At 36.1% G+C, this 26975-nt stretch overlaps 3 protein-coding genes across 12 annotated transcripts; 2 read left to right on the forward strand and 1 right to left on the reverse strand.

Annotated features, from left to right (window-relative positions):
* Positions 1–1275, forward strand: LOC18434618 (protein WHAT'S THIS FACTOR 9, mitochondrial). The gene has a single exon (XM_006844685.4). The coding sequence runs from the start codon at positions 1–3 to the stop codon at positions 1189–1191; it is 1191 nt and encodes a 396-aa protein (XP_006844748.1). The 3' UTR covers positions 1192–1275.
* On the forward strand, positions 191–14206 carry LOC18434617 (protein FAR1-RELATED SEQUENCE 5). Of its 8 annotated transcripts, none has more exons than XM_088869987.1 (8): positions 191–1848; positions 3717–4658; positions 7884–8106; positions 9051–9211; positions 9295–9370; positions 9804–11849; positions 12642–12699; positions 12942–14206. In XM_088869987.1, the coding sequence occupies exons 2-8, from the start codon at positions 4615–4617 to the stop codon at positions 13682–13684; spliced, it is 3351 nt and encodes a 1116-aa protein (XP_088726113.1). In that variant the 5' UTR covers positions 191–1848; positions 3717–4614; the 3' UTR covers positions 13685–14206. The 8 variants fall into 8 exon arrangements, with proteins under 8 accessions (XP_088726113.1, XP_088726112.1, XP_011623499.3 ...); XM_088869986.1 differs by having other exon boundaries at positions 3729–4658; XM_011625197.3 differs by having other exon boundaries at positions 3729–4658; positions 7884–8067.
* Positions 14207–14321: 115 nt separating this feature from the next.
* Positions 14322–18071, reverse strand: ASHR2 (ASH1-related protein 2). 3 transcript variants are annotated; one of them, XM_088870004.1, is made up of 2 exons: positions 17297–18071; positions 14322–14937 (listed from the first exon to the last, which is right to left on the reverse strand). In XM_088870004.1, exons 1-2 carry the CDS (start codon positions 17983–17985, stop codon positions 14916–14918), a joined length of 711 nt encoding a protein of 236 aa, XP_088726130.1. In that variant the 5' UTR covers positions 17986–18071; the 3' UTR covers positions 14322–14915. The 3 variants fall into 3 exon arrangements, with proteins under 3 accessions (XP_088726130.1, XP_088726131.1, XP_006844746.1); XM_088870005.1 differs by having other exon boundaries at positions 14322–15036; XM_006844683.4 differs by having other exon boundaries at positions 14322–15059.
* Positions 18072–26975: the final 8904 nt, after the last annotated feature.

Consider the following 26975-nt stretch of genomic DNA (forward strand, 5'->3'; position numbering starts at 1 on the left):
ATGTTCAGAAGAAGACTCTTTCTCACTCCTCCATCATCTCAACCATGTTATTACCAGCAAAGGTTCTCTCTTGTAAACATAAAACTGAAATGGGTAAAGGACCCAGTTCTTGACACAGTGGTCGCCATGGAGAAGGACCTCAAAGCTGTGTGCGAGCTCAAGGACATGATTTGCAGGCAAGCGGATGGCTGCTTGCCCGTCTACCAACTCTCGAAGAGGCGTAGGCAAATGGATATCGAAATTAGGGTTTCGAGGTTCATGAGAAGGTACCCCACCATCTTCCATGAATTCATTCGCCATCAAAATGGGTGCCCACTGCACTGGTTCAAGCTAACCCAAGAGGCTCGGAGCCTCCATGAGGAGGAACAGAGATGGCAAGAGGTTACCGAGGAAGGTACAGTACAGAGGCTCTGCAAATTGCTCATGCTCACAAAGCAAAGGACTCTCCCTCTACAAACCATTGATCAGCTGAGATGGGACATGGGTTTGGTCCAAGACTATGACCGCGGCTTAATACCAAGGTACCCCCAACTCTTCGAATTTGTTAAGCTTGAAGACGATCGAATTGGGCTCCAGCTTTCACATTGGGATTGCAGGCTCGCAGTCTCACAGATGGAGAGGAATTGTGGGGTGAGGTGTTCCGAAGGGGATAAGAGGGCTCTGGCTTTCCCTATAAAATTTACTCGGGGTTTCGGTCTCAGGAAGAAATGCATGGATTGGTTGGGAGAGTGGCAGAGGCTTCCCTACACTTCACCTTATGCCGATGCGTCGCATCTCGATCCGAGAACAGATGAGTCTGAGAAGAGAATTGTTGGTGTATTTCATGAACTTCTTTACCTCACAATCGAGAGGAAGACAGAGAGGAAGAATTTGAGCAATCTGAGAAAGCCATTGGGGCTCCCTCAAAAATTCACCAAGGTTTTTGAGAGGCACCCGGGCATATTTTATATTTCTCAGAAGCGTGACACACACACTGTAATTCTCAGAGAAGCCTTTGATGCCCACCAATTAGTTGAGAAGCACCCACTTGTTGATATTAGAGAGAAGTACATAGAAATGATGAAGACTGGGTTTTTGAATAGGAGCAGAGGGTTGTATAAGAAGGAGCCGAGAGATGGAGATTGGTATGATCAGGGGTTAGTGGAAATGGAGGCTAATCAGGAAGAAACCATGGATGCCTTTTCGGAATGATTTGTTATAATCGGTTTTTATGCTATGTTATGTAGACATGGATGCGTACGTCTGACACATATATGAGCGTTACATATGCTAATCTGAAAACAGCCTTTCAAAGACTACGAGACATTAAGAATCTATTATGAGACCTCAAGAATAAATATTGAGAATTAAGTGTCTAAGCGTCTTCCCCAAGGATCCCATATGTGGTAACCCTAGGAGAACCGACTATCGTCCATGAACGATCCATACTAGGTCTGACCAACTGCCCATCCTACCTCATCTACATTCTTGACAGCTCATTTTTGTTTCGGTAGAGTCTTTCAACGGCATGTTTCGGTCCTCTTCCCCGCTACTTAGAAAAAAGTGACCCACTAGTTCAGGTACAAGATACTATCACTATAGCTTGGACAATTAGACATCCAACCTAGTAATTGCAACGACCCAATTGCAACAGTGGATGGTGCATCTTTGGTGTGTCGAAACATGCAAAAAACCATGGACATGAGTGTCCATGATACATAGCGTGTCTATATCAGTAACCAACATGGAGGAACCATTCTCGAGGTGTATGTTGCACATATACTTGAAAATAGTGTTCTATGCTTGGCAAATTGGATTGAGTCATAGCTCAGAGCAGGGGATTCCATATTGAATCAGACTGTAAATTGGGTGAGTACTTGATCTCTGCTTCGTTTAAAAATAGCGCCATTAATCTGTTTGTTGCCTGCTTGATTTGTTTCCTTCTACTATGGAACTTATTTCTATTGTGACTGCAACAATAGATCTGGTCTTACTGTTTCTTGCTTTGATATTTAGTCATATACTTGTCTGCGGGTTATTGTTATTCCTTCTTATATTTGTCGCATTTTCTTCCACCTTCTCTTTTAGTTCCTTTTGGCCAAAGCCCTTTAGTATTATTTGTTACTTTGGGTCTTTATATTATTTAGAAAAGTTCACATACCAGTAAATGCTTTGTTCTGTTTGTTGCTGTGATTGTCCTGTTATTATTTAGAGGTCTTTTAGCAATTCAGATGGGCCTTGGGAAATTTTAATTAGAAATTTCCCTCTTACCATATAACTGCTAGAGGCCTTTGATAGAAGAATAAAGTTGTAGATTAGTCATCTTGTTTCATTTATCAGCTTTTCAGGAAGTGTTAACATTGTTGAAGGGAGCAAGTGTTCTTCATGGGTACTGTGAGTTTTCAGTAAACCTTAGTTGATATCAAAATAGAATGGTTATATGTATATATCATCCAACTTTTTTCTATCATATGTTTATTATGATATTTGCGACTTCCACTCAGTGGTTATAGCTTCTTGTAGATTTACTCACTAAAACACTTGTCATTTTTTTAATTGCCGATCCGGATTAGGAATCGGCTGGGACAGAGATGGATCCAGGAAGTTATTGGACCGGCCAGTTCCCCACCCCAGGGGAGCCACAATTTAACCCCTTTTTGTTATTTCCCAGTTTTTGAAACACTGATTCATACATTTATTTTACTAATATGGGGAAGGCATACTATCATTGAGTTGATCATGGAAACTATAGTGCATTAGGATCATCACCATGTAATCAAATAATAGGACAAAAGACAAGAAGGTCCTATTATTGCTGACTCTGGACCAAGAAAACCTAGAAGATCTTGAGGGTCTACAACTGTAAAATAGATTATTGCATGAGAAAATACATACTGCTATCTTGTGTGAAAAATAAGAATATGTAATGCTCCTCTCTCTCTCTCTCTCTCTCTTTCTCGATGCACATTCATATCTATATGTGTGTGTTTCTGTGGAGTCCTTTCGTCATGTTTTAAATTTGATAGTCAATTACCGGGGAGAAACAGGCCAGCTCTAATTCAAAGGTGGACGGTAGCTTTAACAGTTCACCACTTAGGGGCAACAGGTAACCCGGCAGGTTGTTTCAATTGCTCTCAATATGCCCATATCATCGAATACATAATCTTTTGGTGGTATTCCTTTTTACTCTGAGTATTGATTCCTTAAAATGACTAAAGCATTAAGTTCGTTTTCTGTTGATTAAGTGGCATTCCTTATGGCTCCTGCTTTCTTCATTTGAGCTTCATTTGAACTTCTCTTGTATTCCTCGCCTGCACTTTATGACAGTTGAATTATTCAACATGGCAGAAAAGCTTCCTAAAGATAGGAAGAGGTAGTCAAGGCGGTGGGTGCCACAACATGATCTCTAGAGTTTCATTGTTACTGCTGAAATTTTTTAAAAAAAAGTTCTATATGGGGTTTGCTTCTTAACAAAGAATAAAATCTTCATATCGGCTCTTTAGCATCTACACTTTTATTGTTGAATTGTTTATTCAGGGTCTGTAGTATCCACGCTTCCTAGTGTTTACTGTTGAATTGTTTATTTTTTTTGAGAAATGTTAACATTGTTTACTGTTGAATTGTTCATATGGGGAGTTTAATTAATTAATATCCTCTGTTAAGTTAGTATCATTGCTTCAATTTGTGAGTAAAACTTAGTTTCTTAAAAACCAACTTGTCATTTTTATTTGATATAGAACGTGGTTCAGGGAATTTCTCTTCCATAGCAAGGGCACCAGCCATACCATTGCCCAAGCACTACAGCGAGCCCAACAACGTCCAGACCAGGACCAACCACCTGCAAAGAAATCCACCCTAACAGACACCCAGGCCCAGTTGAAGCTCACAATGGGTCCAATCCTCTCATGCAAGTAGCTGCGGTGGCTGCCGGCCCGCATCACTGCAGCCTCAAAACTGCCCACTCAAGAACGTTGTTCATTTCAGGCCTACCATGCCCGATGGGCCCTTCGAAACTTTCTAGAACATGGCCTACTAGTGATATTGGTTGGCCCCAGGCCCCCCAATGGGACTGGGCTCTGCCCATGCGGACTGCTTTAATGGTAGCAGCATCCATGAAGTAGGGGAAGGGGTGAAGGGTGAAGAGGGTGTGAAAGTGGGTTTGACGGGGCCGCTAAAAGAATTGATCTCATAGAAAAACCAACCAGAATCAGTGATTGAGAACATGAGTATTGAGAGCTCGGACAATTTAGGGAGGGAATTGACTAAGGATGAAATCCATCCAGTGATTGAGAGTCGGGGTACATACCAAAACTCCGGCAATGTAGAGCCTGTCAGTGATTGGGGGGGAATGTAGAGAGAGAGAATTTGGACAAAGTGCAAGCCAACCACTGATCGAGAACATGGGTTATGTCGAGAGATGAATGGTAATAGGGCAAAACCAGCCAGGGCTTGAGAGTACCGAGGAGAAGTCAAGCAATGTAGAGAGTGATAAAGTTGATTTTAGGGACTGTGGGGGATAGAGTTGACGAGAGTTAAAGACCATTTCAGACCATTTAGTTCATCACCAAAGAGAGAAATGCAACTCATAAAGAGGGGAATTTCTTGATGAATTTGAAAGCTGAACCTTAGGAAAACATGGTGCTTGGGCCTCTTGCGTTACGCCTCTGTCTCTCTCTCAGGTATACCAACAGTGTTCCTCTTTTGATCTGTTGCTGATTATTCTACTTCAATCTTTTGAATATACAAGATAGATGTAAAAGAAGTTTATATAAGGCCGTTGGTCCTGCTACATTATGGTAACAGCCCTCTTCTTAGTCCATTGACTTGGAAGGTTTGGATTTTGAGATAACAGGAGAAACCTTTTAGGATCAATTTTCGCAGGCAGCCTTTAAGGTTAACACTATCCAAAAAAAAAAAAAAACCAGGACAATGTACCGGTTTTCTCTGCCTTTTGCCAAACTTTTTTTGGTTAAATTCGTACCCACCATCTCGCTCTCTCTCCAAACCTCTAATCAGTGAGGCAAACAACTGTTTTTACCTTTTAGAAAGAGAAATACCTCCAAGAAAATCTGATCTCTTGAAATTTCCTTCATTCCCTCTCCAAAATGCATACATCCACTACCAAATTTAGCTCTTTATGTTTGCCCTGTGTTTTTCGCTCCCATTTGGCGGTTATGTCTAATATGAATTCCCCTCTCCTTGAACAATGTCTCAATGCTTCAGCTTCCTCTAAAACCTTAGGACCGGATAATAAAAGAGACAATTGGCATCAACCAGTACAATTCAAAAGATACACTTATTTAGAGCTCTTGAAAACAAATATAACATTAAAATGTTTGTGCTTTTTTTCTTCTTCTTTTGGAATGGGATTCAGTCAAATGAACATAAATTATAAAAAACTAATATATATATATATATATATATATATATATATATATATATATATATATATATATATATATATATATATAAAAGCTCAAATTGGGATGGGATTCAGTCAAATGACTATTTACCTTTAGTATAAGGTCCTTACAATTAATTTTGACTATGTGAAATTGGGTGGTTGTATTTCTTCCATTGACTAAGCTCAAATTTTAAAAGAAATTTCTCGAACTTTTGTGGGTTACTCAAGCTATTAGATTTCGTTGGATGGTCGTAAATAATTATGACCACCTTGTACAAAAGGTAAATAGTATCATTCCTTATATAGAATCCCTTATAATATAAGGAAATCTATCAAAATACACTTAATTTTTCAACAATTCAACAATTTACCCCTTTACAAGAATTCCAATTCATTGTTATATATAATTATTTTGATGGGTGTTTTGAAATTAAATCAAAAGATATAAGTAAAATGCTAAATAGTTGATTGCCTATTTTTTGAAGAACTCTATAATATATGATATATGTCATCCACATGGTCATGATAACATTTTCTAGAGGTTATCATTGTCCAACAATATGTTGGATCCTTGAGGGAGTGGGTCTATAATCATTCACATTTGTCTAGCCTATTTGATTGCATGGTGATAATCACATAGTTATATTGAACATACATATCATAACTTATTGTAGTTTAAATACTATTAAGTTTTATTTTATCTTAATAAATGGTTGAATGGTGATATACATATGATCATGTTGTTAAAATGAACATGTCGATCGTAATAGTGTGTATTAATTATTGTTAGCATTAATTCATGTTTTTGGTGAATCCGCTCAGAAAAACCTACTTGTGTTCATGCAAAATGATATGGGTGGGGTTTGTATGAGGCTCAGGCCCATAACAATCAAAGTAGGCGCCCCTTGAAATAATATCAAAAGATGTTATTTTAGGGCTAGAAATCTTTGTGATGTCTGACAATTTATTTTTATCGCTAATTGTACAATTTAAAGCTTCAAAATTAGTGTAGATTGAGCAGATCTATGAATACTTGATAATCTTGAAAATTGATGGTCTAGAAAATAAATTATAAAATGCATTATTTTCAATACTCGAAGTCCAATTTTTCTCATGTTCATACATCTTGAAGTCGAGATGATCAATATGAGGATTTTGGGAATCAAAACATTCAGATTCACCTTAATTTTATTGTTTAGGGTCTCACCTTTATATAAATTTTTTTTCAAATGTTATTTTAATTTCCATAAATTTATCAAGAAAATAGAATTTTAAATATAAATCTACCTTATCAATTGATTAATATATATTTATATATTTATTATTTTCTTGGTCGACGTGCCTTACCATCTAAGCAGCAACTTATGTTGATGTGATATGTGCTCAAGAACAATAACCAAAAGATTTTTTACGCTTGGAGGAGTATGATATTCATTTACTCCCTACGCCCACGTCGTAGCTATTTTAAAATTTTAAGGTGTAACCTCCTCGATCTAGCAACCAACCTAAATAGGAAATAAAATATAAGAAAATTAACTTGTACTATATCTGCCAAAATAAAAAAAAAACCATGGATTTATCAGGATCGTGCATTTATAGATCCTAGTGTTCAGGTACTCACATTTTTATTCATTTATTTTTAAATTATTTTAATTTTTTAAGATACTAACTGATTCTAAAGATTATCCATTATCCAAAGTTCAAAATATAGAAAATCATTCAAACCATAGAAAATGAAAATATTATCTAAAGGAAATGGGAATTAATACCCACATATTGTACAGAGTGAATGCGGTGAATACACGGAGAGCACTGGAAGTTCATCACCTATTCCAATGTAATTACATTTTCTTCAAGGTTTTCGCAATAATATTAGAGAAATTTATCAAAATAAAATTCACTTTTTATTTTTTTAAAGAGATCATTTATCTTTTGTATTTTATCTTTTGTATTTGGAGGTCACAATCATTTTTGTTCCTTATATTTCAAAATGGGTAATAGTAAGATTGTCATTGAATAGACATGAAGTTCCAAAAAAAATATTCTTGGATTTCGTGACTCACCCAAGTCATCCAATTTAACATTTGATGAGTGGAAGTGATTATTACCTTTATGTACAAACGATAAATAGTCTCATTATAAACCATACCTTTTTTTTTACTATTGTGACTTAAAATGTGTATATTTTGATAGGTATTTTACAAATAAATCAAAACATAGGTAACATACTAAATGGGTAAAATCAAGTGCACTTTGATAATAAATTTACATAATGCAATGAATGAGTACGTGCTCAAACCACTTACTAACTTCCTCGAGAAAAACAAAGAAAAATAAATAAAAAAATTCCACCTCAAAGGTCTATTGCTTGAGGGAGTCAGTATATATTATACTCCCGCAGGATCACGCCATGAAAATAAAAGAAATTCCAAAGGCCCAAAAGGTGTAATTTAGATGGTACACTACGCAGTATTGACCGTCCATTTGTGTTGATGTACAGCAGATCTGGATCGTCCATTGTAGTGGTTCTGAAACTTTTGGATCCAAGAGTTGTTTGGCGGATTAGAGAGAGCATGAGAACGCTTTCGCATGCCCTAGGTTTCGTGAAATTCGATCCCCATCGTCCATTCCCATCTTGCCCTAACCTCTCTCTCTCTCTCCTCTCCCTCTCTGCTACGCCGCAGGTACTCTCTCTGTTATGCCCCGATTACTCTTCCCTCTTTGTATGTTGAGAATTGTTTTACCTCTCTCTCTCCCTCTCCCTCTCCCTCTCCGTCTCTCTCTCTGTTTTATTGTCTAAGTTTTGTTTTTTTTTGTTTTTTCCCTCTGGGAATGCATTGTATAGTGTCCTAGAGATATGAGTTTCATGACACCCATTGAATTTGACTTGCATTTTTTTTTTTTCACTATATCGGGGAGAAATTCTGTTTCTCTCCTGTGCTTCCTGTGAACTTGAAACTTATTATGCTGTATGATTATTGTGCATTTTTCACTCTGTGGGAAAATGAATTTAATTGTGCCGATTTCATAGTTTTGATCTTCTTGATTAAAGGATTATGACTTCTTTTTTTTGGTGAATTGGGTATGCATATGATGCTTTGATAGCTGATGGATGCTGAGTATAATTTATTATTATAAATTCTTCATTTTTTTAATTGTTATTGCCTGCCATTTTTTTAGAAAAAAGGGAAAAGGCGACATGTTCTTTATTTGAGGAATAAATGGGTTATCTTTTTACCCATGCAGTTTTTTCTGCAACTTTGATGGTTTTGTGCTCATTTATTGAACTACTTAACATGGTTCTACTTCTTCTTCTTGTTAGCACGAGTGAAACTCTCTAGGCGTTGATCAAAAAAGAAAAAAGATGATTTTTTATGCTTTTGGCCTACTGAAATAGATCAACCTTTGTGTCATGAGCACGAAAATAAACTCTACATGGGGACAAATGCCAGAGAACTGAGTGTTTTGTTAACCATTAGATAGAAACTTCGTTTCTTTTCTTTTGTTATATTTAATTTTTTGTTTTATTTATTATTTATAGGATTCTTGAATTTGGGTTGGTTTTGGTTCTTCATTTTGAATTACTGCAGTTTGATTCTATTGGTTTGGAGCATGATTGATTCTTAAGTTGGTTAATACTCGTTATTTATTCGATGGTACGCAATAGGTGGTTCTTGTGGAGAATTATTTTCTGATGGAATGTGAGACCAATGACATGAATGTAACTGGGTCCAATGATGGTAATGTCAATGGACCAAGCCTTGAAACATCTGACATTTATGGACTCGAGAATTTAGAAGATGAAGAAAACCCTGAACTGAAGACTAGGTTTGTTTTCCTTCTTATTAAATTGGTGAACATATGTGGTTGATAGAATACATGCAGAGCTGATAAGGTTCATAGTTTTACAGAATGAAGGTTTTGGAGGAAAATATGGATCATCAGTTCCACGAGGAAAGGGTCAGTGACGAATGTTTAGAGGACCAGGTATATCAGAAGAATGCTTATAGGAAAAAAGGAAGGCCACTCTTCCTTTTTCCAAAGTTTAGATTTATCTTTTGTTCTAAACCAAAATAATTGTTAGGTTCATCTTTGTAATTATTCTCTTTTGCTATCACCCCTTGCCTACGTCCCTTCCCCCTAAGCCTGTTGCAATTATTTTGGAAACATTAAGATCTTTAACTTGTATGTTCCCTTCTAAATATGCTATGAATTAAATGGATACTGTTTGATCAATTGTTATCATATTTTTTGTTCATCCTCACCCTTCTGGTTATAGTGATGGAAACCTTGTTCCTTTATTTACTTCTTTTTGGAATGTATTGGTTATGGATGTCATTCCTTCCCGTTGCATTTATTATCTTTCTTTCATCAAAAAGGAAAAAATCCATGGCATAACGTGATGGTTTTACTTCTGTAGGGGTGCTCATCTACTTCAGATGAAGAGCGAAATCAAGAACACACAGATTTGGACTCTGAAACCAACTTGGGAACAAGTTTAGAAGAGATCAATGAAATGGTTGGACATTCTGTGGGAGATATTGATCCTTATGTTGGTATGGAGTTCGAATCGGTTGAGGCAGCAGAGACTTTCTATAAGGCATATGCAATGCGTTTGGGTTTCGGAGTTCGTGTTGGCACTAGCCGTCGTTCAAAGCGTAGTGGAGAAATCACTGCCCAAAGATTTGTATGTAACAAACAAGGTTTTCGTGCTAAAAAATACCTCTCCAGTAAGAGGCCACGACCAGCCACAAGAGAAGGATGTAACGCCATGATTAACTTGATAAGAAGAGACTCTGGGAAATGGGTTGTTTCGATATTTGTAAGCGACCATAATCATGAATTGTTAGCTCCAATACCTTTCCATCGACCACGTAGGCGAGTCAGTAATACAACGAGAAATCTAATCCACACACTTGATAAAGCGCGAATAAGACCGGCAAGAATGGTCTCTGCATCTAGTGCACAATCTAGTGAATCATACGATGTTGGCCTCCCAAGGAAGGAAATTGGAAAAGACACTGCTCAACGTTTATTAGAATACTTCAGATACATGCAAGCAAGGGATCCTTCATTTGTTTATGCAATCCAAGTTGATGAGGAATTTCGTATGAAGAATTTCTTTTGGGCTGATGCCAAGTCAAAGATGGCCTATCGGTACTTTGGTGATGTAGTTACATTTGACACAACTTACAGGACAAACCGTTATGGGATACCATTTACTCCATTTGTTGGGGTAAACCATCATAAACAACCTGTCTTTTTTGGTTGTGCATTATTGCAAGATGAGACAGAGTCTTCGTTTACTTGGCTCTTTAATACTTTGCTTGAGATGATGTATGGACGCCCTCCGGTCTTAATAATCAGTGACCAAGATGCAGCCATAGGAGCAGCTATTATAAAGGTATTTCCGGAAACCCGCCACTATTTTTGCAAGTGGCACATCTTAATACAATACCCGGAGAAGTTAGGTCATTTAGAGGGGAGGAACCCAAATTTCAAGGGGGATTTTGCTAAATGTATTAACCTGACTGAGTTGAATGATGAGTTTGAATCAAGTTGGTGGTCCCTTATTGATAAATATGACCTCAGGGACAATGAGTGGCTTCAGTCCTTGTATAAATGTCGTGAGCAGTGGGTCCAAGTACACCTGCATGACACATTCTTTGCACATGTGGTTATTCCCCAAAAAACTGAAAGCATAAGCACGCTTTTGGATGGGTACCTGAGCGGTGATACTAGCCTAGAAGCATTTGTTGAGCTGTGGGAGAAAACCCTGGACAATAGATATGAATTGGAACATGAAGAAGATTTCAAAACACTCTACACGAAACCAATTTTGAAGACTAGCCTGCCTATGGAAAGTCAAGCAGCAACAGCTTATACAAGAACCATATTCATGCTATTTCAAGAGGAGCTATTTAGAAGCCTTTCCTATGTCGCCAAGAAAATTGGAAAGGATGGACCTACAAACACTTTTAGGGTAGTGGCCTTTGGGGCAGAGCAGATTGCGTACACTGTTACATTGAATGTTTCAGAAGCGAAAGCAAGTTGTAGCTGTAGAATGTTCGAGTATGCAGGCATTCTTTGTAGGCATGTTCTAAAGGTATTTATCAAGGAAGATGTCATGTTGCTCCCTTCTCATTACATCTTAACACGGTGGACAAGATATGCTACTAGTGCACTTGTTGTCGATGAACACGATGTCAAAATGCAACGTGATTGTCAAGAATCACAAGCATTGCGATATAGTAATCTATATCAACATGCCATCAAATATGCAGCAGAAGGGGCGACAAATGAAGAGGTCTACAATGTCTCGGTGCGTGCTCTACAAAAGGCTTTACAGGAGATCCTTGCTGTGAAGAAAAAAGTTGAGGGAGTTACACAGCTTGGTTCCCCAGTTAGTGGTGTTCAGGAAGCTGAGACATGCCATGGGAGTCAACCGAGCAATACAATTGAAAAAGTGTGTTCTAGTAAACCTATTTGTTTGACAATATGAATTGTTATTGTAGTCGATAAAGAATCTGATTCCTGGAATTATTTATGCTTATTAAACTGGACAGAAATCAATCATTTTATTTTTAAGGATAATATATTGCTTCACACACGCATTTTAAAAAAATAAATAATTTTGAAATATAGAAATTCGAATCAGGAATGCGTGGTTTCTGTTATGATAAAACTTGGGTCTTTGCTTGAATCGAATGCAGAGTTACTATGTGTATTTGCACTCATCAAAGTTGAGTACTTGGTTCTTGTATTTGCTTATTCTTTTTTTATGTGTAGATGTGCTGGTTTGACATGCTTATTGCCAATCAAAGAGTGTTTTCTGTATTGCTGGTCGAGACACACTCTCATTCCTTTGTTTCTTGTTTTCTTAAAAATGGGTAGAATTTTGGATACCTTAATTTCAAATTAGCAATATAGAACAGTGTGATTGGCAGGGTGAGTTTAACCGCTTCGGAAGAGTTTTCAGGTTTGAAGCTTACTAAGCACCCTTAGGTTCCTTTTATGGACTGAATTTGCAGTATGTGTAACATTGTTTTCTATTTTTAGTACCAAGGCTCGAGTTGTCTTTCCGTTGTTATACTGACCCTCAATCTAAAGGAAATTGCTCTAGAACTTATATATTATGGATATTTTTTTGAAGCCCAAGAGAACTAACAGATTATGGGTTTGAATGACTATAATTTGATGATCCAGAGTTACCTAACAACTTTTTCGAAGCTGATATTTAGCATTTGTCTGCTTTCAGGGTGGGCCTTGTGGGAATCCTCAACAGACTCCTACCACATACATCTTATATGATCAGAGTAACTTCTTTACCCCAGCTTCCTTTCTTTTTGAAGTTATAGTTCTATAGAACATATAAAATTTCAATGATTATGAACCTGTTGTTTTATTCTCCAAGATGTTGAATAATGACTTATCTTATTTACTGTATTATTTTTTTGGACACATGAAGTACTCGAATACATTTGTCTTGTAAGCCGAATTGGGGTTTTGTATATATGACACATCGCTTGTTTTCTCACTATTCTTATTGTATCTTTAGCAACTGGTTTGAGCGTCATGCCAGTCTTCTTCTCCACCGCACCAGCGGCCCAAGCACCAAACCAACCCCAACAAGCAATATACCCGGCAAACCCGGCCTTAATCAAAGTCAACCCAAGCCCAACTCAGGCCCAAGTGAAGCCCTCAAGTATAAGAGCAGCAGCTTTGGCTGCAGGGGCCCGGATAGCCCCAGCTGAAACTGCTGCCTCTCTTCTAAGAGCAGCCAGATCAAAGAATGTCATTCATGTTGGGCCCAGTTTACTTGATAAGATCATTGCTGACATTAATGGACCCAAAAAGAAGCCCAGTGGGACGGGAAATGCGGATGCAGGCCCGTCTCGAACTGAATCTAATGGTGGTAGCAGCAATGGATTTGGGGATTCACTAGGTGGAGCAGAGAAGGGAGAGGATATGAAGTTAGAATTGGCAAAAGAACCAGACCCATCGGTGACAGAGAGTTCAGCTACAGACGAGAACCCAGGCAATGTAGAGAGAGAATCAGTTGAGGATCAAAGTCATTCAGTGGTTGGGAGTTCAGGTACAAAAGACAACTCAGGCAATGTAGAGAGAGAAATGGGCAGGGAGGAAAACCAGCCAATTATCAAAGGCAATGTAGAGAGAGAAATGGGCAGAGAGGAAAACCAGGCAATTATGGTGTGTTTGGGTGCAGAGGAGAACCCAGGAAATGTTGAGAGAGAATTGGCCAATGAGCAAAACCAGTTACTAATTGACAGTTTTGAGTAATGAGGATAAGCAAGGCAATGTACGGAAAGAATCAGTTCTCAAGAGCAAAACCAGTGGTAGGCCGATAGTTGGGAAATAGAGGAGATCTGGGGCAATGCAGAGAGTAGGAAAGATGATGCTATGGTAGATGAAAGATGATTGTTGGAAGTGTCTTTTAACATGGGAGCGGAAACTGTATTTAACATGGGAATGGCAAACTCTGCATATTGCCAGGTGCATCTTCTGCAATCAAAATTTAAGGGCATGTTGGATCAACTCTACAAATTCAGAGAATAAGGGCTCGTCATTCTTTCTAACTATATTCATTAATATCATATTTCTTTTTCTTTTTGACTAATATGTGTCAAATTTTCTCCTCCTCATCGTTCATGTGATCTCTTTAAACCTATTGTTTTTTTTAGTGAGGAGAGCCCTTTTTTTTTAGTGAGGAGAGCCCGCCCCATAAAGTAATTGGTTTTTATCTCTGTAACTGTCACCTTTGTAAATTATAATTTATTGTTTGAATATCATTGAATTCAAGTATGTGTTGATGTTGCCAAAAAAAGAAGAAGAAAGAATTCAATTGTGTTTAAATTGTGTGCACTTACGTGTGTGTGTGCATGAGTTTGAGAGAGAGAGAGTGAGAGTTTACACAATATAAAAGGAAATATAAAAACTCTATTTAAATTTATGATTGTGATTACATCAATCATTTTAAGACAAGTATATCACAAATCTAAAATAGATTAGAGATTAAGTTGAAAGTCCAGATCTCTTTCAAGAGCTCCATAAACCTCAAAATTTTGCAAACCTTCAAAAGCTAGGGTCAAATCCTCATATCCAACAATACCCATAATAAAACTTAAACTCTTTTTTACAAAAGAACATCAATACATGGCTTAAGCGGTGGGATGAAAGAGAAAGCTATTGATCTTTACTCAGCTAAGCTAATCAATCATCCACCATGTCATCTTCATCTTCATCTCTATTGAATTCTTCCTCTGTTCTCAATTGCCCACAAACATTACATTCCATTATATTGGATGGTGTTCCTTGTGAAGGGGGTAGAGGAGCCACGGTTCCCCCACACTCTTCATTGGGGCACAAGTACCTCACGAAGAAGTAAGCATGAGGAAACTCTTGCTCTTCTTCTTCATTCTCTAAAGCCATTTTTTCATCTTCTTCTTCATCATCCTCCCTCCAAGTCTTCTCAACTATGCAACGATCACACTCGCATACAAACCCATAATCCTCAAGAAGCCTCTTTTGCCTGTCTGCAAATTTCCAGTTCACAGGGAAGTAACTTAAGCAAATCTCTTTCCCCTCTGCAATATCATGCAGAGCTCTGATGATAATATCATTATTCCCATCTCCTGGTTTATCAATGTAGTCGAACCTACAACACCGGGAGTAAAAATCCGTTCTATTCTAATGAACAAACTGTCATTTGTTTCGAAATATATTTTTTTGTTGAATCATTTGCTTTGAAAATATCAATTGTAATGAAATGTGACACTCTTATTCAAAAAAATTTTAAATATTGACAAGAAGGCCTAGAATTGATTTACATAGTCTAGTTGACTATCATCTCAATATTACAAAAACCCACTATTAGAAGAAGAAAAGAAATAATAAAAAAAAAAATAAACAAAAATAAATTGAAAACTGACTCAACTATGATCGAACAAACTTGCGAGCTATGACAAGAGCAACAACACCCAATGGAAATTTGATGGAAAGAGACGACGTCTATTTTTAAGAAATCAAACAAAGAAGCCAAATGCTTATTTAGAGATGGGAAAGGTTTATATACTTCCCCTACAGAGATCTATGCTTCTCCTACCATCCAGCCGACCAATTTTGATCAAGAGAGCCACCCATCGTTTGATATTACATATGACGTATAAAAGTATTTTATTTTTAGTTTTTTTTATACAAATTGTATGAATATGAAATTTAGTATGTGCCATCTTCTCATTGGGATGCACCTATAAAAAATATTAAAAATAATTTTTTGATAAAATATACTGATAAAAAAACCCATAAAAGCCATTTTATTTTATTGGAAATATTTTTTTACATTTTTTGCTAGTGCGAGTTTAATAGAGGATTGGACGTCCAAAATTTGATATCAAAATAGTTTATAGAAAAAAAAATTAAAAATAAAATAGTACAGAGACATGACATTGTGATTGGGCCAATCTTAGCCCTCCATTCAGAATAGATTGTTGGATAGGGGGAAGTATATAAGTTTTAGGGAAAATTATAAAAAAACCCCCAAATTCTAATTTTTATGCAACTTACTCCCAACTAACTTTTGCTCTCAACTTTTTTCAAAAAACAAACTTTTTATGCAAATACCCGCCAAAGGAAAAAGTTCATTTTTCTAAACGAAAATACCCTTCTCATAGCATGTTGTCGGAGCGCCATTAAACAGTGTCGAAACCGTCACAGGGGCTCCGGCATTGTGTAAGAGCGGTCCAGCAACGTAACACCGCTCTTCGGTAGTGCATAAGTGCCGGCTCCGGCACTATGTAAGAGCAGTTCGGCAATGTAACGCCGCTCTTTAGCAGTGTATAAATGCACTCCAGCAGTGTAACACAACAATCCGATACTACATAAGTGCGCTCCGACAGTGGAGCATTCTGAGTCACAAGGCTCCGACACTGTCTAAGTGCGCTTCGGCACTGCATAAATGCGCTCCGACAACGTAACACAACACTCCGACATTGCATATGTGCGCTCCGACAGTGGAGCATTCTGAGTCACAGGGCTTCGACACTGTTTAAGTGCGCTCCTGTAGTGTGCTACAGGAAGGGCATTTTCATTTAGAAAAATGAACTTTTTCTCTTGGGGGGAAAGGGGTATTTGCATAATAATTTATTTTTTGAAAAAAGTTGAGAGCAAAAGTTAGCTGAAGGTAAGTTGCATAAAAAAAATACTTTAGGGGGGTTTTTATAATTTTCCCTAAGTTTTATGCTCTAGGGGAAGCGTAGAAAACTTGCTCTTTAGAGATTGCATTAAATTCTTATGAGAAGATCACCGGTTAAGAATCCCTTATTTCTTTATGACAAACCCAATATGTATTTTGAAGAACAAATAAATTATGATAAAACAATCCCATATAATGACCAAAATTATCAATGTCAAAAAAAATCTTAAAATTTGTTTCAGACCCAATTCCATTCAACAAAAAACACGAAATCATCATAAAATCCCATTGTTTCAGGCAAAAATACAGTTCTCTGGGAAAAAAAGGACTGCTCTAAATCAGGGAGTGTGGAAAATACCTATAAAAGTTTAAAAATCAGTCATTATTGAAAAAACATAGAAAAATAGACTATTCTGAATCAATGAGTGTGAAAAATGCCTATAAAATTTTAGAAATCAGTCATTGTTGAAAAACCCATCATTTTTTGTGCAGAACCCACCCCAAACCACCTTAAAACCCACGATTTTAAATCCTTAAAATCCCATTGGTTTTTTATCAAAAGCACCATTTCCCGTGATTTTAAATCCTTAAAATCCCATTGGTTTCTTATCAAAAGCACCATTTTCATAATCAGAGACACAATTTCCATCAAAAAAAAGAAAAGGACAATGTACTTTGTATTAGGAACTCCATGAAAATACCTGCAAGCATTGGGAAGACAGTCATGGTTGAAAAACGAAGCTCTTGGGTAAATCCCATAGGCCCTAACCATCCTTTCTCCACATTCCTTTGAATTTTCCATCAACCCAAAAGCATTTCTCTTATCCCTTGCCAATAAAGCCGCGGTTAACTCCACCGAAAAACGAGAGAAACTTTTCAGAGGGAACTCAGCCATTACAGCTGATATAAAAGAGTGGAGCATTTGGGTCTCTCCATCTAAAGTCCCCTCTCCTTGAAGAGAAAGCAGCATGTTAAAATCATCAGGAGAAATCTCAGCCAAATTGTAAGCACCCAGCAAAAAATTGGCCTGAGTTTGGAGCTCAGAGCTAGGATTAGAAGACCTCAACAGCCCTAAAGCCTTACAAACCCATTGAGAATGGGAAGAAGCCAAGGCAATAGAGTGGCACTCAGGGCTACAAAAAAGAGCAAAGTTTGAGCAAGAAGGGCAACACAGAGTTGCAGAATTAGGGTTTGGGATTGGAAGGCTTCTGAAACAATGGGAACAAAAAGAGGAACTAAGGTTCTTGTGTGGAGCAGCTGGATAGAGGAGAATTGGGGTATCTTGGAGAAGGATCTGGCCTGCGAATATGGCCTTAGAAGCTATAAGAGCTCTGCCTCTTCCACTGATATCAGCCAATTGAACCAGAGGTTCGGGTGTATCGGAAGCCATGGTGATCTTCTCTCTTTCGAAACCCTAGGGTATATCTCTCCCTAAAACCCTAGTGTGTACTCTAAAACCCTAGTGCATTGGCATTTGGACTGGTTCATGGACATACCGGTTTTAGGGTGAAGATCTATTGCTGTTAGGGTTCGTTGTCAGCATTGCTTACGGACACGTTTGTACGCGTCCTTGTAGAAATGAGTCACCTCCTTAAAAATATATTTTTGTGGTGGATTTTTGGATTTAATTTTGGGCGCCGTTTGTGTAGAGCTTAGGCTCGTAAACAACCAAATTAAAACCTACCTTCAAATAGTATCGAGGAATGTGGTTTCAATATTGAAAATCTTTGTGATAGCCTTAAACCATATTTTCATCTTTATTTATAAAGTTTAAAGCTTAAAAAATAGTGTAGATCAACAAATGTATGAAAACTTGAAAAACTTGAAAATTGATAGTCCAAAAATACGTTACAAAATACACTACTTTCAAAACTTGAAATCCATTTTATTTTCATGTCCATGCATCTTGATGTCGAGATGATCAATTTGAAGATATTTGGACATCAAAACAATCTCTTCTAGGGAGATTTTTTAGGTAGGCTCAAATTTGATTGTTCAGAGCCTTAGCTCTATATAAACTTTTTCATTTAAATTTGTAAGTACATGTAATCTCTTTCATGAGATCATGAAAATAAATAAATAAATAAATTTTAGAAATTAATTATATTAAAAAAATATTTGAACCGTAAGTTTCAACTGGTTTTAGGTGGACCATCTATTTGTATCCATCTTTAAGGTGGATGCTTTATACAATGGGACCGTATAGTGTAAAAATGCGGTCTAGCCCGCATGAAACAATTTTCTTGTGGTTGTTTTATACCTGTAATTGTGTTTTTCACTTTATATTTTTGCTATTACCACCAACTTTAGGTACTAAAAGGGAAAACCTAGGGGTGGTCACTGAAAGAAAGACCTATGTCATCTTTTACCGAGGAATACATTTTTATTTTTATTTTTCTTCACCCCTTTCTTTTGGTAAAAGATCAAATACATGTAGTATCTATTATAATAAGATAAATTTCAAAATAAAATCAACATAACAATAAAATCAAGATCTTAACAATGTGATGTCATTGAAACAACTCTGTACTATACTTGAGAATAAAAGATAAGATTGCAAGAAACCAAAAGGAATAGTGCCGGAGATTATCTCAACCGGGCTTATTACACCCCACACCGAATCACCACCATCCGATGGAGTGGGATCAATGGTCTAGCTTCAATCTCAAATCGAGAAAGCAAATTTTCATCAAACCACACAATTGGAACATGAACCATTTGATCACAAACTCAAACCCTAGGTGAATTCTCTTAACAACCTAGTTTGAGAGAGATGAATTCTCTTTTTGCTAAACCCTAAAATCCTTAGCCATAAATCCATATTTGAGATATATGAGAGAGAAGAACTCCATAACCTAACCCCTTAAGTTTTTTCACAATGTGGGAGAGAGAAATCACACATAAGAGAGATAAACTTTTTTAAGACAGAGATAGAAAGATAAGGTGTAGAGATTTTTGGTACAGACAATCCCTTTTTATATGCTTTGAATAAGATTAGGGTTTTCTTTGGCTTGTCTCTTCTGGTGAGATTGAACATAGACCGTCGATCAATAGTGATTTATGGGGTGAGAGATCTGAGTCATCTATTCCATAGATGAGCCATCAACATTATGGATTGTGCATGAACCATTATCCCCCTTTCTTAAACCATTTTCTCATCAATAAAAATTAAATAAATTAAATCTAATCAAAATATTGTCCATACCATAAAATAGCACAAGTCTACTCAATCTTTCCATAAAATCTTTCAAAGATATATCAAGTCAATATCTTCCAACCATATGGCCACATGTCATATCACCAAAAAATAGGAACGAGAATAAGGGTGGGGCGTGCCACCCAAGGGAGGCACTCATGGGCCCCACCTTCTAAAAATATGGCGGGCCTATGTGCATGATATTTTTATATATTTAAAATTAATAAAAGGGTTTTAGAATATTATTTGAATATTTAAACAATTATAAAATCAATATTTTTAATTTTATAAATCCAAAAATTATAAATAAAATATCCAAGGGTTCATAAAAATTCAAATAATAATCTTAAAATAATTTTCATCATAAAACAAAGACAATTAAATTAATTTGATAGGAAAAGGATCCATACGGGACACTCCACCTTCAACTGTGGACTACAGACCACACTTGCTTTATCAGACCGACCCAGTGTTTTCCATGACCCACAGTCCAAGCAATGACTCATTAACGGGTCACCAAAATTCGGCCAATGAGCCAAATGATCGCAATCCCAGTCTGTGGATTTCAGGTCATCCCCTAGAGACAAATCAAAGTCACCAAGGCCTTATGCGACTACAGTTCTATGGCGCATAGGGGTATCTCACGCACATGCGTACGCTTCACCCTAAAAGGTAGATTTCTGACTTTTCCTAATGATCTATCGATATGCATGTCGTGTGATGGTACATGGATGAGGTTTTGACCCCTGTCTCTGTAGGCCACCATCACACACAAGGGTCACACAGTCCCTTAGCTAACTCATCCGGACACGTTCTCCGACTTCATCAAGGGCTAACCCATAAACCCTCATCGGTTTTCTAATGAACTCATCAAGGGTCGTATGTTCATGGGCTCAAAAGAGTTCTTCAAATAAAATGCTCCATTTTGTAGCCATACAACTTGCACCAAACATTTGGGTTCTATGGGTGAACAACATTATAGTATGTTGTTTCATTTAGCATGTCAAATACTAGTAGGTGCTCCTACTGGAATATTTAGTTTATCTGGATCTCGATCTTTTTCAATCTCACATCATTCCTCAGGTGATAAAAACATGGTTTTATATGCTTAGAGTTCTTATGGAATCGTAGCTCCTTTGACACGCATATCGTCATCGAGCTGTCACAAAAAATTCTTACTGCCTCACAACGCACGACGTGAAAGTCAAGTCAATTAAGAAATTTTTTAATCCATACAACCTCCTCGATCAGCAAATAACACGCCACGTATTCTGCCTTCATGGTGGATAAAAAAAACGTAGGACTGTAGCAGCTCCCACTCAATTATTGCACATACAACATATACATTCTCAACATTCTTATGCATATAACATAAGGTAGCATATCAAGTCCCATGTAAATATGTAATTCAATACCCGTTGGTTTCACAATATGCAAAAACCTTCATGAACCACAAAGGTTCAACCATACTAGACATCTTGATAGTAAATTCATACAAACCAAGTTATCTAATCAACACAATATATATCAGAGAAGCCTAGCATGATGACATTCCTACAACATTCCCTATGGTTCAAAGTCTTACGTAATTGAAGATTCTAAATAACTAAAAACATGGGTCAAGGCATATAGGTATTTTAAAAAACAGTGCATGATAATTTTTCTCCCACTTTTATAAATACATTCAAGACATAATGTTTTTCTTTTTAATAAAAAAAAATGTATATATATATATATATATATATATATATGCATTCACAAGCAATAGTTATATAATAGTATGACAGTTTAAAATGATTTTCATAAAAACTTAATGAGCCTTGCAAGATTATGTGGTTTTCTCAAAACTATATTCATAGACTTAAGCTTTTCTCAAATCATCCAATTTAATTATAAAATACATGCTTAGCCTTTATAAATCATTTTACCGTATTCACCTTTAATTTCCTACTAAGTCAAGTTCATGGCCATAAAAACAAGTCATATATACCATTTTATAATTTTATCCAAAATAAAGCACGACTAAATAATATTTATTAAAGCCTTGACAAAATACTTCTTTTTTGGCAATTATGAAGAATTTGTCAAGAGATCATCATCACGTGCAACACATCATATTATAAACATTATTGAGAGGATGGTCATCAAGACCAAGTTTCATCAGAATACTCCCTTTCTGCTTACATATTTGAATGAGCCACACCCATCTCTCGTGTTTTATCCTTGGGGCTCAAAGCCCTTGATCAAATCACATATTCATGTGTATCACTACCTTAAGTAGTTCATAATCAAGTACCAGGAGGCACAAAAACACAAGGTATTCAAAATCGGCACTTTCAAATTTGTTAGCACTTATCACTTAATGTCCATACACTCCATACATATTCATAAAACAATTAGCCAAAATATGACCAAAGCACATTAAACAAAGTTATTGAATCCTCTTTCCTTATATGATATTTCCCTAGATGACATTACCATATAATGTGAAATAGATTGCATACCTCAAAACCATGTAGTATGGTACCTGGGCTTTCTTGATTCATCGCTTTTATTTGTTTGGCAAGCTTTTGTGATCTTTAAAGTGCATGCAACTGATGGATAATATATTGGTCATTGGTTTCACATATCACGAAGTATCCATCTCTTCGACACTTGGATTCTCCTGCCTTACACCGTGAAGAAAATATCTTCTTCATCTCATTATTTCAAATATCATAATTTCGATTCTCTCACTGATCTTTAGCGTTTATATGCTACCACCAAGTATCTATATATATCCCTTCATTTCAAAGAAACCAAGATGTTTTTGTAGGTATTGTGTTTATTCTTCTTTCTGCTATTTTCAGATCGAATACTCTTCACATAGAGTTTCATATATTGTCAACTATGTATTACCTCTCTCTGAAGTTTTATTATAATAAACCATACTCATAGCACACTATAAAACCTTTTTAAATGAGCCAAAAAAAAAAACGTCTTCATAATTAGGAATCCAAATATGTGGCTTAACATGCCACATCTTTTTAATTTACTGCAGAATAGAACTTGAGCATCCTATGATAAAAATATGATATCTCTCAACTCATAAATATTTAATCTTTGAATCCTTTTGAGTATTGAAATAGACTCAAAAGAATATAAAATAGTGCTCAGTTCCATCCCTAAATCATACCATTTAGTGAATATTCATTTTAGTGATATTTACGTCACAATGCAATCTTTTCAGTTGAAAATCAGGTTGAGCACATCTCAATAAAAAATTTGTTTCTCTCAATCCTAAAAGAATTTTTTCTTGAAATCTTTTGTGTTGAAAACTAGACTAAAAAAAAATCATAACATCAGAGTTTGAATCCCAAATAATACTTTTTTTTAGAGAAATAAATAAGTGACATTCACGTCACAAAATAAATCATACTGTAGAATTTCAGGATGAACACTATCTAGTAAAATTGTCTTTTCTCTCTACCATTATGGAGTTTCTCTTTCAAACTAATTTTATTTGAGACATAATATTAACACACATTTTCACAAGCCTTATATCATTCTGTTAAGTAGGCTTGATAAATATAGTCATTCATGTCTTCAATGAAAGACATACCAAATTACAGAAATTTCAGGATGACTTCTTTTCAATCTAAACTTTTTATTCCTCTATTCCCATAAATATTTCTTTTTCAAATAAATTTTATTACAAATTAGACTTAGAATGGAAGTCTAAAACCTTAGTATGAACTATAAAACATTCTGTTAAGAATAAAAATTAAATCTTAACTTCCAAGTCATGAAAATAATTTTCGTTGCAGAAACAGCACTTGCGCATCCTTCAATAAATTGATTATATCATTCAAACCACAAGGAATTTATTGATGAAACTTTTTTTATTTAAAAGTAGACTCAATTTTATGAGTCGCCATCCAATTTCAGCTAGAAATAAAATCTTATAGTTGGTGAGAAAAATCAGGGAACTCAATGGACAGTTCATGGATTTTGCATTGTCAAAATTGACACCCTTCATTGCTGAGTCTATAACTCGCAATTTCTATAGAATCTCCCACTGAAATTTTGCAGGTAAATCATACTCTTAAATACACAAAATATCATTGAATATGTACTAGAAAAATACCTCATTATATTTTTTATATCGCTACTCCAAAATAGCCCAGAATACTCATTATGCAAAGTGCCTTTTCGGTGTTGGAATATTTCAATAATTCTTAACTGTGGGTCTATTTCTTGACCACAAAGGTCATTAGCTTTCTTATATTTCATTCCCAAGCTTGATCTAAACTCAATAAAGAGAAAAGATAACTAATGGCATTAAGTATTAATAGCTCTGATACCAATTAAAGAAAGACTTATATGATATTTCACCGGGGAATACATTTTTTTATTTTTTTTTCTTCACCCCTTTCTTTTGGCAAAAGATCACTTACATGTGGTCTTTATTATAATAAGATAAATTTCAAAATAAAATAAACATAACAATAAAACCAAGATCTTAACAACTTGATGTCATTGAAACAACTATGCATTATACTTGAGAATAAAAGATAAGATTACAAGAAACCAAAAAGAAGAGTGCCGGAGATTACCTCAATCGAGCTTATTACACCCCACACCAAGTCACCACCATCTGACGGCATGAGATCAACGGTTTAGCTTCAATCTCGAACCGAAAAAGCAAATTTTCGCCAAGCCACACCAATGGAACGTGAATTCTTTTGATCACAAACTCAAACCCTATGTGAATTATCTTAGCAACTTAGTTTGAGAGAGATGGATTTTCTTTTTACTAAACCATAAAACCCTTAACCATAAATCCATATTTGAAAGATAGGAGAGAGAAGAACTTCATAACCTAAACCCTTTAGTTCTTTCACAATGTGGAAGAAAGAGATCAAACTTGAGAAAGATAAACTTTATTAAGAGAGAGATAGAAAAATAAGGTGTAGAGATAATCCATTTTTATAGGCTTTGAATAAGATTAGGGTTTCTTAGGGTTTTTTTTGGCTTGCCTCTTTTTGTTAGATTGAACATAGACCGTCGATCAACGATGACTTGTAGGGTGAAAGACCTAGGCCATCCATTCCATAGATGGGCCATCAACATTATGGAAGGTGAATGAACCATTATTCCCCTTTTCTAAACCATTTTCTCATCAATAGAAATTAAATAAATTAAATCTAATCAAAATATTGTGCATACCATAAAATAATACAAGTCTGCTCAATCTTTCTACAAAATCTTTCAAAGATATATTAAGTCAATATTTAGTCAATATCTTCCAACCATATGACCACATGCCATATCACTAAAAAATAGGAAAGAGAATTAGGGTGGGGCGTGCCACCCAAGGGAGGCACTCATGGGCTCCACCTTCTAAAAATGTGGCGAACTCATGTGCACAATGGGCCCCCATGATATTTTTATATATTTAAAATTAATAAAAATATTTTAGAATATTATTTGAATATTTAAACAATTATAAAATTAATATCTTTAATTTTATAAATAAAAAATTTATAAATAAAATATACAGGGGTTCATAAAAATTCAAATAATAATCTTAAAATAATTTTCATCATAAAACAAACACAATTAAATTAATTTGATGGAAAAAAGATCCATATGGTTTAGGAATCAACAATCATGGGGCCCTCCACCTTCAACTGTAGACTACATACCACACTTGTTTTATCAGACCGACCGAGTACTTTCCATGACCCACAGTCCAAGCAGGGGCTCATTAGCGAGTCACCAAAGTCCGGACGATGAGCCAAGGGATCGCAATCCCAGTCTGTAGATTTCAGGTCCTCCCTTAGAGACAAGTCAAGGTCACCAAGATCTTATGCGACGACTGCTCTATGATGAATAGGGGTATCTCTCGCACATGCATACGTTTCACCCTAAAAGGTGGATTTCTGGCTTTCCCAAACGATCTATCGATATGCATGTTGTGTGATAGTATATAGATGAGGTTTTGGCCCCTGTCTCTGTGTGTCATCATCACACACAAGGGTCACACAGTTCATCGGCTCACTCATCCGGGCATGTTCTCCGACCTCATCAAGGGCTAACCCATAAACCCTCATCGGTTTGTTCTTCATGCTCAGGTAACATGATTTTTTTTCAACCGATTGGTTTAGATTATTAAACACATATCGGTATCAACAAACCATTGTTTGCTTAGTATGGTCTACGAGGGGCCACACTCCTACTGAGTTTATGTTCCACTATATCATTTTATTTTACAAGCACTCATAAGGATTTTAAAGGCCACATGAACCCAACAGTAGCAAGCCAAGCCCGGGACAGCTAGCCTTAGTTCCCATAGGGCCAGGCCAAAAAGGCCCCAGCCCAAGAGCTCAATCAAGGCCGAGCAAGGCCGAAACGGACGGTCCTTGGCTTATGCCCGGCCCTATCTTCGGGTTGTTGTTTCTAGCCCTGACCTGGCCCTTATGTCCTAGCATTTGGGCCAGGCTAACGGGGCACCCATTGCTACCCCTAGGAAAACCTCCCAACATTAGCATTGGCTCCTCGGATATTTTCTCGCAGGAATAGCAAAAACATGGCACCTTTTTAAGTGTTAGGGTCACATATAAACATTTCTTTTGATATTTACCTCTTTATTTCGAAGGTAAATCTTATAGTTATATAATCTCATTTATAAATATTTATCTCTTGCCTTTTGGACAATGTTATGGACAATTTAAAAAAAAGGTGTGATTTGCATAGAGTTACAACCTTAAACAATCAAAGTAAGTTATACCCAAATTTTTTCATGAGATACAATTTTTGTATCTATAATTCTTAAGATCGCTTGAAAATCTATTTTTATCTCCAAGTATAAGATTTGAAATTTTAAAAATAGTTCAAAAAAAGTAGATCTATAAACACAAAAATCATGAAAATGGACAGTCCAAACAATATATTGCTAGATATATTATTAAGATTGTATACAATTATACCATTTACCTTGGGCACAAGATGATCAATTAGATGGCTTAAAATATCCTTTCTCAATGAATTTTTGAAGTGCACCCTAATTCTATAATTTAAAATATCAACCTTATATAAACTATTTAAGAAAATCATTGAGAAAACCATTGGAAAATGTCACTAAAATGGTTAGACCATCATATAAAGTTCAATAAGGAGGTTAAAAGCAAAAAATTACGAGA

The sequence above is a fragment of the Amborella trichopoda genome, chromosome 6 (assembly GCF_054954075.1).
Source record: "Amborella trichopoda isolate Santa Cruz 75 chromosome 6, AtrichopodaSantaCruz75HAP2 v2.0, whole genome shotgun sequence".
NCBI lineage: Eukaryota > Viridiplantae > Streptophyta > Magnoliopsida > Amborellales > Amborellaceae > Amborella > Amborella trichopoda.